Source organism: Rhinolophus sinicus, chromosome 3 (assembly GCF_057876585.1).
Source record: "Rhinolophus sinicus isolate RSI-liver-muscle chromosome 3, RSI-T2T, whole genome shotgun sequence".
Lineage (NCBI taxonomy): Eukaryota > Metazoa > Chordata > Mammalia > Chiroptera > Rhinolophidae > Rhinolophus > Rhinolophus sinicus.
The window spans coordinates 143,797,939-143,810,666 of NC_142503.1; the positions used below are offsets into that span (position 1 = coordinate 143,797,939).

The 12,728-nt window shown below is 38.0% G+C and overlaps 1 protein-coding gene across 5 annotated transcripts in view; it reads right to left on the reverse strand.

Annotated features, from left to right (window-relative positions):
- CEP152 (centrosomal protein 152) overlaps positions 1–12,728 on the reverse strand; it is an 81,563-nt gene that overhangs the window by 47,796 nt on the left and 21,039 nt on the right. For all 5 annotated transcript variants that reach the window (XM_088797195.1, XM_074327770.2, XM_088797196.1 and 2 more), the window contains 3 exons: positions 10,357–10,497; positions 9,163–9,302; positions 5,015–5,215 (listed from right to left, as the gene is read on the reverse strand). In XM_088797195.1, the coding sequence (XP_088653321.1) occupies positions 5,015–5,215; positions 9,163–9,302; positions 10,357–10,497 (482 nt within the window). The remainder of the gene's footprint in view (positions 1–5,014; positions 5,216–9,162; positions 9,303–10,356; positions 10,498–12,728) is intronic.

Consider the following 12,728-nt stretch of genomic DNA (forward strand, 5'->3'; position numbering starts at 1 on the left):
TCCCTCTTCTGAATTTATTTTAAGCCTGATCTGTTCTCTCATGTTTTTCTTTCTACCTTTTCCATGTCTTATTTCTCTTAATAGTCTCCTTGCAGGTGCCTATGCAGTGCCTTACACATAGTATGTGCTACAAAACAAAACTTAAAAACAAATGATAAAGGCGCGGCCGGTTAGCTCAGTTGGTTAGAGCGTGGTGCTCTTAACAACGAGGTCGTCAGTTCGATCCCCGCATGGGCCACTGTGAGCCGCGCCCTCCACAACTAGACTGAAACAACTACTTGACTTGGAGCTGATGAGTCCTGCAAACCACACTTAAATAAATAAAAATTTTAAAAAAAAGTGAGATAAGGTAAAATTTAAAAATAAATGAATAAAAATAAATGGCAAAGAAAAAAAACAGGATAAATGTGTGTGTGTGTGTGTGTGTGTGTGTGTGTGTGTGTGTAATTGTATGGGGATATATATTAAAACATGGAGCATGTGTATCATGTATTCACGTTTGTTCAAAAGGTGTTTGGGAGTAATGAGCAATGGAATCCTGAGCCCGGATAGAAGAAATCACTCCCTCTCATTCAAAAAAGGCTGCTCAGGCTAAATTCCAGGTAAACATAGAGCATGGAAGAGGCCGAGAAGTAAATTAAGGTAATTAGTTCAAGTTACCTAAAAATGCCTAAAGAAATAGGTAAGAGGAATAAATGAATAAATGAATAAATAAATAAATAAGAGGAATATCAAGAAAAGGCTTTGAAGCAGAGAGAAGGGATTTAGGGCCTGAGCCAGAGTACAACCTAAAGTCCAATAATGCCTCACGGACACCTCAGAAGGATACGGACAATATCCTTAAACTGAGGAAAGGGATTCTGAAGTCTCCCATTTTTACTTAAAAATTCATGTGAATTTTGTATTCTATTTCATATTGTAGCCATGTTTGCTTCAAATTTTTTCTACCAAATTTTTGAGCAAAATGAAGCTCTTGGAAACTGGTCCATGTTTATCCAGCATTGCAAACCTCTTGGCACACCGCTGCTGATTCCCAGGCCAGCTTGAAAAGCGTGGTGCTCAAGCCCCAAGTAACATGGCAAACACAATGAACAAGCTACTATTAGTAACAGTGTGGAGATATACGCAAGAAGGGGCAGGGGACAACTAACAGCTGTGTGCTGGGGAGATCTAAACAGATCTTACAAGAGACCGAGAACTCGTAAAAGTTCAAGAAAAGGTAGATATGAAAAACATCACAAACACAAGGCAGACTGGCAATAATTTTACTATATGCAAACAATCAATTAAACCATGTTGTTTCCTGTTGACAAGTTCAGGATATACTCATAAAACTGTGCGGTTTAAACACCAAAAAACAAAACCGAAAGAATGGTTCCGTCTTTTCTATGATTCGCTTGAGTGAGAACACTCAGTTCAAGACTGACAAAGGCAGACATCTTTTACGATGGAGTGAGAACAACTGTGGTGATAAAGAGAGAACAGCTGAATCCACGGGAGCAAGTAGAAGTGATTTCTAGTGCAGAGAAAAATGAGGATTAGGCCACACACACACAGAGGTTTGTGAAAGTCCCTTAGCCACAGAAAGTGTTTAAAGCTGAGCCCTTAAATACCAAATTAAAGAAAAGATAGGAAATAGATCAGGTGAAGGTCATGACATAGAAACCAAAGTCCATGACTTCATCAAAAGTGGAAGATTTTGGGCCGGCCCGGTGGCTCAGGCGGTTAGAGCTCCGTGCTCCTAACTCCGAAGGCTGCCGGTTCGATTCCCACATGGGCCAGTGGGCTCTCAACCACAAGGTTGCCAGTTCAGTTCCTTGAATCCCACAAGGGATGGTGGGCAGTGCCCCCTGCAACTAAAGATTGAACACAGCACCTTGAGCTGAGCTGCCACTGAGCTCCCAGATGGCTCAGTTGGTTGGAGTGCGTCCTCTCAACCACAAGGTTGCTGGTTCACCCCCTGCAACTAGCAACTGCAACTGGACCTGGAGCTGAGCTGGGCCCTCCACAACTAAGACTGAAAAGACAACAACTTGAAACTGAACTAAGATTGAAAGGACAACAACTTGACTTGGAAAAAAAAAAGTCCTGGAAGGACACACTGTTCCTCAATAAAGTCCTGTTCTCCTTCCCCAATAAAATCTTTAAAAAAAAAAGAAAAAAAAAAGGAAGATTTCAAGAATGAAGACTAGAATGAAGAAAGGTTTACACCATCAAGGAGATAATCAGAGATCTTCACATGCTACTTCTATGAATGGGAGAGAGAGAAGGCAGTTTAGAGGAAAGAGTCTAGGAGATACTTTGCAATTAGAGAGTTCTGTCACTCTAGGAACACAATGAGCTCCAAGAAGCTCATTCCATCTCATCTTCTCTGACACACTAAAAAACCCAAGAGGAACGCAGCCAAAGTAAAAAGAACTGTTATAATATGTTGTGAATGTATACAACCCTTTCCACACAGAAAAGCTATTGGCTTAAGGAAAACACTAAATTAATAATATAATTTAATAAGCCATATATTTCTCAAAATATACTAATTACACAGACATTAAAAAAAATAAAACAACTATATCATGGACTACTGAATCAGACAATCCCCATGTTGAATTTTGTCCTTTGAAATATAGTTAAACATACATAAAGCCTGTTTACATCCTGCTGTTTATTAGCTATTGTTCAATAAAAGTTTGCTAAACAGATGAAATAATATAATTAGTCTACAAGTTTAGTTCTTTTCCATTAAGGATGTATTTTTCATAAAGCAGTGATTTTCAACCTTATGCAAGGGAAAATCTGAACCTCTTGGAAAACCTGAATAAGCTCATGGGTCTTCTCAAAAGGAGACCCAACAGGAAATCATACCCACAATTTCAGAGGATTCATCACCTTGCTGGAGCCTAGTCACCAGATGCCTAAGGAGATGCCAGGTTGGAACCTCTGTAATTAGCCAAACTCACTATGTATGAACACCTACTCCATTATCATTGTGTACATACAATACATAGTACATAGATACACAGTTGTGTGTGACTACACGAGAGCCACTCAGAATCAAGACACTGGCAAACAGCTAAATGATCCAGTTATCTGTACTTTGCTACTATTTTTCAAAAACTGTTTTACTCTTCTTTGTAACCTGCTGAATGGAGTGTAGTGGGGAAAGGTTTAACTGAAAGGGAAATATTTTATATTTCCTCTTCAAAAACTTTTATAAAGAAAAAGGGGGGCAGGAGGCAGAGTGTAGTATGTATGTTATGTATGGTTACCAGTTATATAAGAAAACCTTCTCTGTGTAGAACATACTCATGCATTTTTCTGATTATAGGCAGGCATCTCCCTAGCTCCTGGTTGATTTTCACAGCACCTCTCGAATCAAGAACTTCAATTTGGATTCCGAAATAATATGGATTGACCTTTCATTAAAAATACAACTGACAACAAACTGACAACACAAGAGGGATACTGTAAGAAATGTCCCCAGAAAGAAAAAACTGTAAGCACTTTGGAATCAGCACTTTGCAAAGCAGTTGTGCAATTATATGCAAAGGCTAACATCAGTGCTATGCTCTGTTCAAAAAAAAAAAAAAAAGTCACAGAATGTAACAGTGGAAAAGGCTTTAATCAACACCCTCAATTTATAGTTCAGGAGTCTGAAGCCCAGTCAGCACAAAATCAAAACTTTGGTCTGTGTTCCCATCTAGTGTTCTTCTGTTAAAGGGGGTAATGTGGGGGTGGTGAGAACAGAGTGAGCACAGGGGTTAAACACACTAGTTATTCCTTCCAGCCCTCCCCTATGCAATTGTGTCTAAGTCAGCAGAGAATGGAGAGATCCTCAAATCATCCAGGATGGAAAAGCCACCAGACTCCCTTCCTCTCATGATCCAAGGAGGACAACTCTCCGAGTCCAACTAACTTTAATGCTGCTACCCAAACACAGCCAAAGATAATAAAACTATATCTCAAATTCCATTTATTTAAATATTGTATAAAGTAAATTTTCAATAATTTGGGATAGGTTTTGTCTTTCTCCACCCCTATATATCCTCCACACTGATTAAATTAACAATATTTTTATATATTAAAAAATACACATTTAGGAAAATAAATCTAATAAAAACTCATATAAACACAGAAAAATAAAATGATATATAAGCAATTATTATTGCCAGTTATTATTGCCAATAATGCAATCTTATATAGCTCTACCTAAATCATGGAAAAATTTAGAGTCAGCTATATAAATAAGAAATAACAACCCAAATCAGGATGAATTTTACATGTAGTGAAATTTTCCATACCCTCACATCTTATTTTTCTTCTTCTCTTCCTTTGGGTTAAATTAATTCTGAAATTACATTAAGAAAAATGTACTCTGACATTTTACTCATTCAAATGATTATCTGGGGTTTTGGAGCGTAAGCAGACCCACCGCCTGACTCACCATCAGCTTACAACATTTTATTCCCTTTGGGGCAAAAATAATAAAAATTGTGACATATGTTCAACTTTCAAATCTCAATGATTTTAGATCAAATATTCCCTATTTTATTTATTTTATTATTACCAAAATTAACTCTTTTACCAAGAACCATTTCTAGACAATCTTAATGATGGATTTGTTACCAAATGCTGGGAGACCCAAGAAAGGTTTTCTAGTGGTTAAGCTTCTAGGACAACCTCTCAAATTCAGTCCAGCTCCAAGAACACTCTTTCCTTTCAGTCTGGATTCATTCTAGGACAATGTGAACAATATGCATAAATACTCTACAAATAAAGGACTAGTGATGCGAGAAACGAGAAAAAGCTAAACACATCCTACAAGAGGAAGGATTTCCAAAATCATGCCTTCAGGGCACATTCATAGATCAAACACTTTGCCTTTAAAGTTTTACTAACAATCAAAAATATACTGCAAATGTCCAAAATTTCTGTATGAAGAACAACAAAGTGTCACTTACAAAAAAAAACCAGCTTTACTTATTGATAATAGGTGCTCATTTGAAATCATCCCAACCTGTTCGTTAAATGCAGTGAGTGTAGCATCCAGTTTCTTTTGTAAGGACAACACTTGCTCTTCATACTTCTTGGTGAGGCCCATCACAATGCTTTCATGCTGCTCTCGGGTGCGCTGAAGGGATTCTGAGTGATGAAGGTCCAGCAGCTGCTGCTTCAGGCTCTCCAGAGCCATTTCAGTGGTTCTGGACTTCTTCACCATCTAGTAAATAGACACAGATACCCATGTTTATAGGATTTTGACTGTGTTCTTTTTTTAGGAACTTTAACTCTAAAACTCAACCATGCTTCAATGACAGTAGAGAAGAAAAGGTCTCCCCAGGATGGCTCTAGTTCCTTAAGACTTCCCTTACCTGGGGTCCTCCAGGCCCGTGGTTGCTGCAAACATTATTCACTGAGAGAAAAGAAATCTGTAGTTACCGGAGAAGAGTGAAAGATGATGTTGTGACGCATGATGGCAATGTGGGTACACGGTGAGGAACCTGCTGCTACTACACTAGTCCCAACCTGTTCACTTTGCTCTGTAAGCCAAGTGGCAGGGGGTGGGGGTGGGGGGCAATCCAATTGTTAGGTCATAGAAAAATGACAACTGTTTCTGGAAAGACTGATAAAAACTATCACTGGTCATTTATTACACAGTTTTGAAAGTTGCAAAATAGTGGTGTAGGAAGCTAAATAATGATTCCCAAAGTTGTCTATGTCCTACTCCCTGAAACTTGTGACTGTGTTATGTTTCATGGCAAGAGAAAACTACAGTTGCAGACCGAACTCAAGTTGGTAATTAGATGGCCTTAAAATAAGGAGATTGTCCTGGATTATCCAGATGGGCTCAATGTATCCACAAGGGTCCTTAAATGAGGAACACTGAGGCAGAAAAGTCAGAACCAGTGTCTTCTGGCTCTGAAGATGGAAGTGGGACATAAACCAAGGAACGCAGGTAGCCAGTCTCTTGAAGCTGGAAAAGGCAAGAAAATGGATTCTCTCATAGAGCCTTCAAAAAGCAACACCACCCTGCTAACACCCTGATTTTATCCAAGTGAGATTCATATCAGAATTCTGACCTCCAGAAAGATAATAAAATTTGTGTTGTTCTAAGCCACTAAAGTTGTGGCAATCTGTTATAGCAGCAATAAGAACCAATATACTTGCTGATTCTGTTGCTTTTATTTTTTTTTTATTTATACTACTCTAGTTTTGACAAATTCAATTTCTAACTTAAAATAAGATTACGGAGTTATAACCTTTTACTACATAAAAGTAATTGAACTGTTTAATAACCATCAGTTTTCAAAAATTTTTAAATACTAATAATCTACAGTGATATTGTGATTTATAATAAATACATATTTGGTCATTCAGATGACCAAATATATATGTCTCATATATATTTGGTCTTCATCCAGTTCCTTGCTCAGTTTCCAAAACTCGTGAAGTTTGAAAGTGTTAAGAGTAATAAAATATGATATGTTAATGAGGTGACTTTTCACCTAAGGATGGGGCTGGTTACAAATAGAGCCAGCCAGGTGATTAGAGGGTTGGAATTTTTCAGCCCACCCCCGACCTCCCTCAAAGGAGGGGAGGGGAGCTGGAGGTTCAATTAATTGCCAATGGCCAATGATTTAATCAACCATGACTATACAATGATGCCTCCATCAAAACCCAAAAGGACAGCTTTCAGAGAGCATCCTGGCTGGTGAACACGTGGAGATTTAGGAAGAGTGGCATGCCTGGAGAGGGCATGGGAGCTCCGCACCCTTTCCCCATACTCTGTCCTATGCATCTCTTCCATCTGCCTGTTCCTGGGTTATATCCTTTTATAACTGGTGATCTAGTAAGTAAAATGTTTCTCCGACTTCTGTGAGTAGCTCTAACAAATTAATGGTACGCAAAGGAGTTATGGGAACCTCTGATTTACAGCCAGTCGGTCAGAAGTATGGGTAACAACCTAGGATTGCAACTGGTATCTGAATTTGGTATAGTGTCAGGATGGGTGATCCCTAGACACCCTGTGGTGTCTGAGAATTGCTTGGTGTTGTGTGGGAAGCCCCGACCCCCAGCCCAGCACTCCGCTGACTGGAATTTGAGTCTCATATTACTAAAAGATCTAGATTACACACAAAAATCAAAACTTCTAATGAGGCTTATTCTTCATTCTAATCCAGAGATTGCCACTTTATTCTAATACTACTTTAGTTGCTTTAGTTGCTTAAGACATTTATTCATTTGCTCAACAAATAATGTGGATCCTTTGTGCCAGGCAGGGTTCTAAGCACTTAAGGACATGATGGCAAGACAGGCAAGGTCAAAACTCTTACTACTTTCTGGTGGGAAGAGACAGACAATAACAAGTAATAAAATGACATAATTCCAGATAGTTTAAAATAGAGTAACAGAATATGGTGTAATGAAGAGGAGTGGGGATATGGCGTTACGGGCTACTTTAGACAAAGGTGAATGGGAAATCCTCTCTGAAAAGGGGCCTTTTTTAGTTAAGACCTGAAGAATGAGAAGAGCCAGACATGAGACAACACTGTTTAAACTTTTCCATTAAAACATATTCAGAACCAGCCCCAAATCTCACCCAAAACCAAGGTCCCTATTTTACAGTCACTTTCGTTTTTAACTACCCTCCTTCCCCCCTCCAAAATGGTATTACTTTCATAAATCACCTACCAACAGGCTTGGCTACCAATGACTGGCAACAATTTCCAATAGTCAAATGGCTACCTCATTAATCAAAGAATGTGAGGTAGCTAATTAAAGAATAGACTTGCTTTAAAGCAGGGGTGTCCAAACGTTTTTCAACTTTTTACCAAGGGCCATATGTGGTAAAATACACAAACAGCCGGGCCACTCACTCGAGGTGAAATACGTATTGCCTCACTTGGTTTATTTAAGTAAACTAAATATATTTTTGGAATTTGCTGTGGGCCAATTAAAAATGGATTGTGGGCCGCAATTTGGACACCCCCGCTTTAAAGGCAAGTCTATTGGGGTCAGAAAATTTAGGTTCTGGTGCTTTGTCAATAACTGGCTTTGTAACATTGGGCCGGTAATTTAACCTTTCCAAGACCTAGTTAATTCATCTATAAAATGGTAAACACAATGCCTCACTAATCAAAATCCCAACAAGATTTTTTTTACAAAACATGAGAAGTTGATTTATAAGATTTAGAAGAGAAAATGTAAAAAAGAGCAAAAAAAATTTTAATATTAAGGGTAGCCCTTGTTTACCAAATTTCAGAATACACCATAAAGCTATAGTCATGATAGTGTCAGAACAGGTGCGGGGAAATATATATGAGAAAAAAATATATACAGGTTAGGTCATTTTAAACACTAATTTTCACTCAACATATACTGACTGCCTATTATGTGCCAGTCACTGGGCTTAATTAAGTGGTGGGGCAACAAAGATGAGGGCAGCTCATTCCTGCCGTCAAAATATTCTAGGTCTATTATAATAGATGTGATCATTTTGCTTGGGGAAGAAAGCAGGGGAGACTTGGGCAAAGAAAACCCGTGAACAGGGGCCACTTAATCAAATAACAGGGTGCCGTGGAAAGGGCATTCCAGAGAGAAGAGACGGCACATACAAGTACACAGAAACAATAAACAGACTGTTGAGTTTGAGGAGAGTGAGAGAAAAGACAAGCAAGGATCAGATGGTTATCTTGATGCCATACTTCGTCCCACAGGTCAAGTGGGATCATTGAAAGGCTTTACATAAGGGAAAGATACAATCAGAACTGTATTTTACAAAGATTACGCAGATGGCCATAAGAGAGAATTTGAAGAAGGAACAAAAGACTAGAGACTAGTTAAGAGACTTTAGAAATAGATGGTAGAATATATGGTAAAATTAGGAACACGTGGATAGAAACAAGGAGACTCAACAGAACGTTAACTGACAAGATGAAGGGGAACTGAGGAGCTGAGGTCTTCTCCAGATTTCTGTGTATCAATGACTAGAGGGATGGAAGCACCATTCCTCCAAGGTGAGGAAAAGAATAGCAGGTTTAGGGTAGAAGAAGGTATAAACTTCAAAGGTCTTCTGAATTTAGTCTTACCAGACCAAAAGTGAAGTAACTAAACTTTTCACTGTAATAAATAACTTTTTATCATAAATAACCAAGAGAAAATATTTACCTGTTCTTCATTGACTTTTAATGCTTGTATTTGAGTCTCTAGTGCTTTTATTTGTGCTTCAAGCTCTATCTCTCTTTCTTTTCCATTCTGAAAGAGTTTCTGTGATTCTCGAAGGCTGAGGGTCAAACCATCCTTTTCATCTAGAACATTAAAAATGTTTATGTAAATGATATGTACTGTAGAGGGGCCCCAATTGCCACAATGTCTATCAAATATCAGATCTATACCACATATAAATGTTGTTACAATCAATTCAATTCAGATATTGAACTTCAGTTGATTTAGAGAAGACTAGAAAAGTTCCAAAAAAGAAAGCCTGCGTTAACACCAAAAAAACTTTAGAGAACCAGAACCACACTTCCTTCAAAAATCTTATTGTATCCATTTGGGGACCAAAAGATTTCCTAACAATTATTTCAGCATCTGTTTACTTGACAAACTCCTGCTAATCAAAAAAGGAATCTGAGGACTAATTATTTTTTATACATAGCTGAAATGAACTCTCAAATTCACCTAATCTTAAATTTATCCCACGTACTTTACTATAATCACTCACAAGTTCTTCCCTCAAAATAAATTTTATGAGCATTACAGAAAGAGACCTTTTTTCACTATCAATTAAGTTTGAAATGAGCTGGAGTTCAATCACATTACTCTATAAATGAAAGTTCAACATTGACCAAAACTACAGAAAGCACGAAGAGTAAGCAATTATGATTTGAATTTGTATTTGCTCTCTGTGCTTCTCCCAGATATGGCTCCATTTTCTCTTGGCACATCTAAAGGAGTTCAGGATCATTCATTCTCACTTGGATTAAAACATTATGCTAATTTGTAGGCTCAGAAAATGTATTGTAAATACAAGTCTCTCTGGGAATTTTAATACTTCATCCAAAGTAAACTATATAAGGAATCAACAACTTTTTAGGACAGAATGCGATCAGCATAGTTAAATAATGTTCACTGATTCTAACAGCCTAATAGAAAAGGAGGGAGCAAAGGAAGACCTCAAAATAGTATGTTCTGGGGAGAAGTAATCCAAGGAAAACTGTCAAAAAGTCCTGGGTTTTGTTTCCTTCTGCCAGAGTCACTACAAGCCCTCTGACGAAGTGCATCAACTCTCTAAGCTTCATATTTAAAATGGAAACAAGATTTTAGATCTAGCGTACCTCATAAATACAGCAGTTACCTTACCTTTGATTATCAGAAGCTGGTGATTCAGATATCTGATTTGACGCTCACTTTCATTTAACTTTTCAACTAAAGTTTCTAGTTGTCTTTCTTTTGCTTTGTTAAGAATCTGAAGTTGAATAACCTGCATATTTTCTGCGGAATCTGATTTGGAATTAAAAACATTTGATTAGGTAAAGGCACACCAAAATATAAATTTGGGTTCTTTTAGGGCCGTATTTTCTTTTCCCCCTTCCATCCCCCCTCACTCCGGTTCAAGCTGTTCTTTCTCAGTCTAGCTGCTAGGACACAGCTCCCTGGCCCTGCTGGTATTAAAAGCCTTGAGCTCCCCGCGGCTGAGGTACTCAGTAGCCAGCCTTCAGTCGGAGGCTCACAGCAGCTCTCGGCTGCTCTCGATGGCCCCTGGCGGTCCAGCGTTGTTCACAGTCTTAGGTGCAGAGGGCACAGCATCACTGGGCCATGTGGGAATCCAACCACGACTTCAGCGTTAGGGGCACAACGTTCCAACCACCTGAGCCACTGGGCCACCCCTAGGGCAGTATTTTTTAAACTGTGGATATAATTCATTAGGGTATTATAAAAAAAACAATTCAGTGGATTATGACTAGCATTTCTTTTTAAAAAAGATAGAATATAACAGAATATATCAGAGTGCATCATGCAGTGCAAATAAGCATTATTTTGAAACTTCTGTTTCAGTTATACATACTTATTTATATAGATAAATATTGTAGACCACATCAAAATGTAAAATATGTACTTCTTACTGTGGTCACTGCCAGAAAAGTTGGAAAAGCCATCGATTTAGTGTATAACACTAAATAACTATCATTTTGGCTAATTAAAAATAAATATGTAGCAATGTGAACAAAACAGGACTTTGTAATAAACCTGATAAGCTTGGGGGGAGGGGGCACATGGCAGACCTAATAAGCTCAGTGACGAAAAGTAACCATACAGGATGGTCTGATCAGATTCCTAACTGGGCAGGTCATAGCAGGTAGTCACATCCCAAACCTATAGCTTCTTTAGCAAAGGTCTATCTTTACCTTAAGTGAGCTCTGTCTATTGTTCATATGCATCTAGGACAATATACCTTTGAAATGTCCGAGTAATTTTCTTATCCAACCCCCGGAAGGCACAACAGCAGGCCCCAGAGCACAAGACCACGGAACTCCTCATTATTATCTTATTCCCCACAAACCATCTCTATGTGCTGTTAATGTTAATTAGTAATTACCCTGTACCCACTAATGTAAGAGAAGTATGTTTCTCCATTTCACCTTTCATCCAATCACAGAGATTCCCTCCATTTTGCTTCTCCCCCGCTTTAATCTACCACCAATGGATTACGTGCACCTTCCTTACATCTTCTTTGATTCTAATGTATAAAATAAGTTACAAAACTGCCATTTTCCAGAGTATTTGAAATCTTGCTCCCCAGAATATGTTGTCAGTTTGGCTCAAACAAACTCATAAAAATTCTCTGCAGGTTTGGATGTTGTTTACATCAACACCAATTACAATGGAATAAAATTTTATGCTCTCATAAAATTGAAAAATAAGTATATCAATTTCTATAAAACCATTTTTAAAGAAAATTTCTAGCTATCCTTCTCAAAATATTTTATTTTAAGTAGGAGTGGGAATTATATTGTATTCATATTTATGCTGGCACATAACGGAATAGATTAATACAGAATTTTGAAGTCTTCTTTCAGAAAAAACTAAAGTCATTTTAGGGACCATTTAAAAATGATTGGGGAAAAAAACGATTCGTAGGAGAAGGATAATGCTTCAATTACACAATCACAAATGTTCTTCATTTTCTACTAGAATGTTCCTACTTGCTAGCAAACAAAGCAGTCCTGTTTTTCAAATAGAGACATAGTTAAAACACACACACACACAAACTGAAGACTGAAAACTTTGTTAGAAGTCAAACTCCTCTCCCGCCTTAGAACAGGGCTAGCCCAGGAATAAACACAGTGAACAAGGCACCCCTCCCCTCAACGTCATATTTTTAAACTACTATTGCTAAGAAATTATAATCACTAAATTTAGCACTATTGTTATTTTAATTAACTTCCAAATGTCAAATTCAGGCCAGTGTGTAACTGTCCAACAAAAATAAATCCACTTGATCAAATGCAGATTGTTAAGAAAGTGATTAAGAGGTTATATACCATATGCAGAAAGACCAGGAGATACAAATGCCACTGAACAGGGGAAATGAAGAGTAAACACAAGACTGCAGGCCCCTGTTGGGATGCTTATTTAAGCAGCCTAAAACCAGTTCTGCCACACACCCTGAACTCTTCCTCATCTCTTCATTCCACAAAAACTTAGAAACAAAGAAAGGCCACCCCCACATT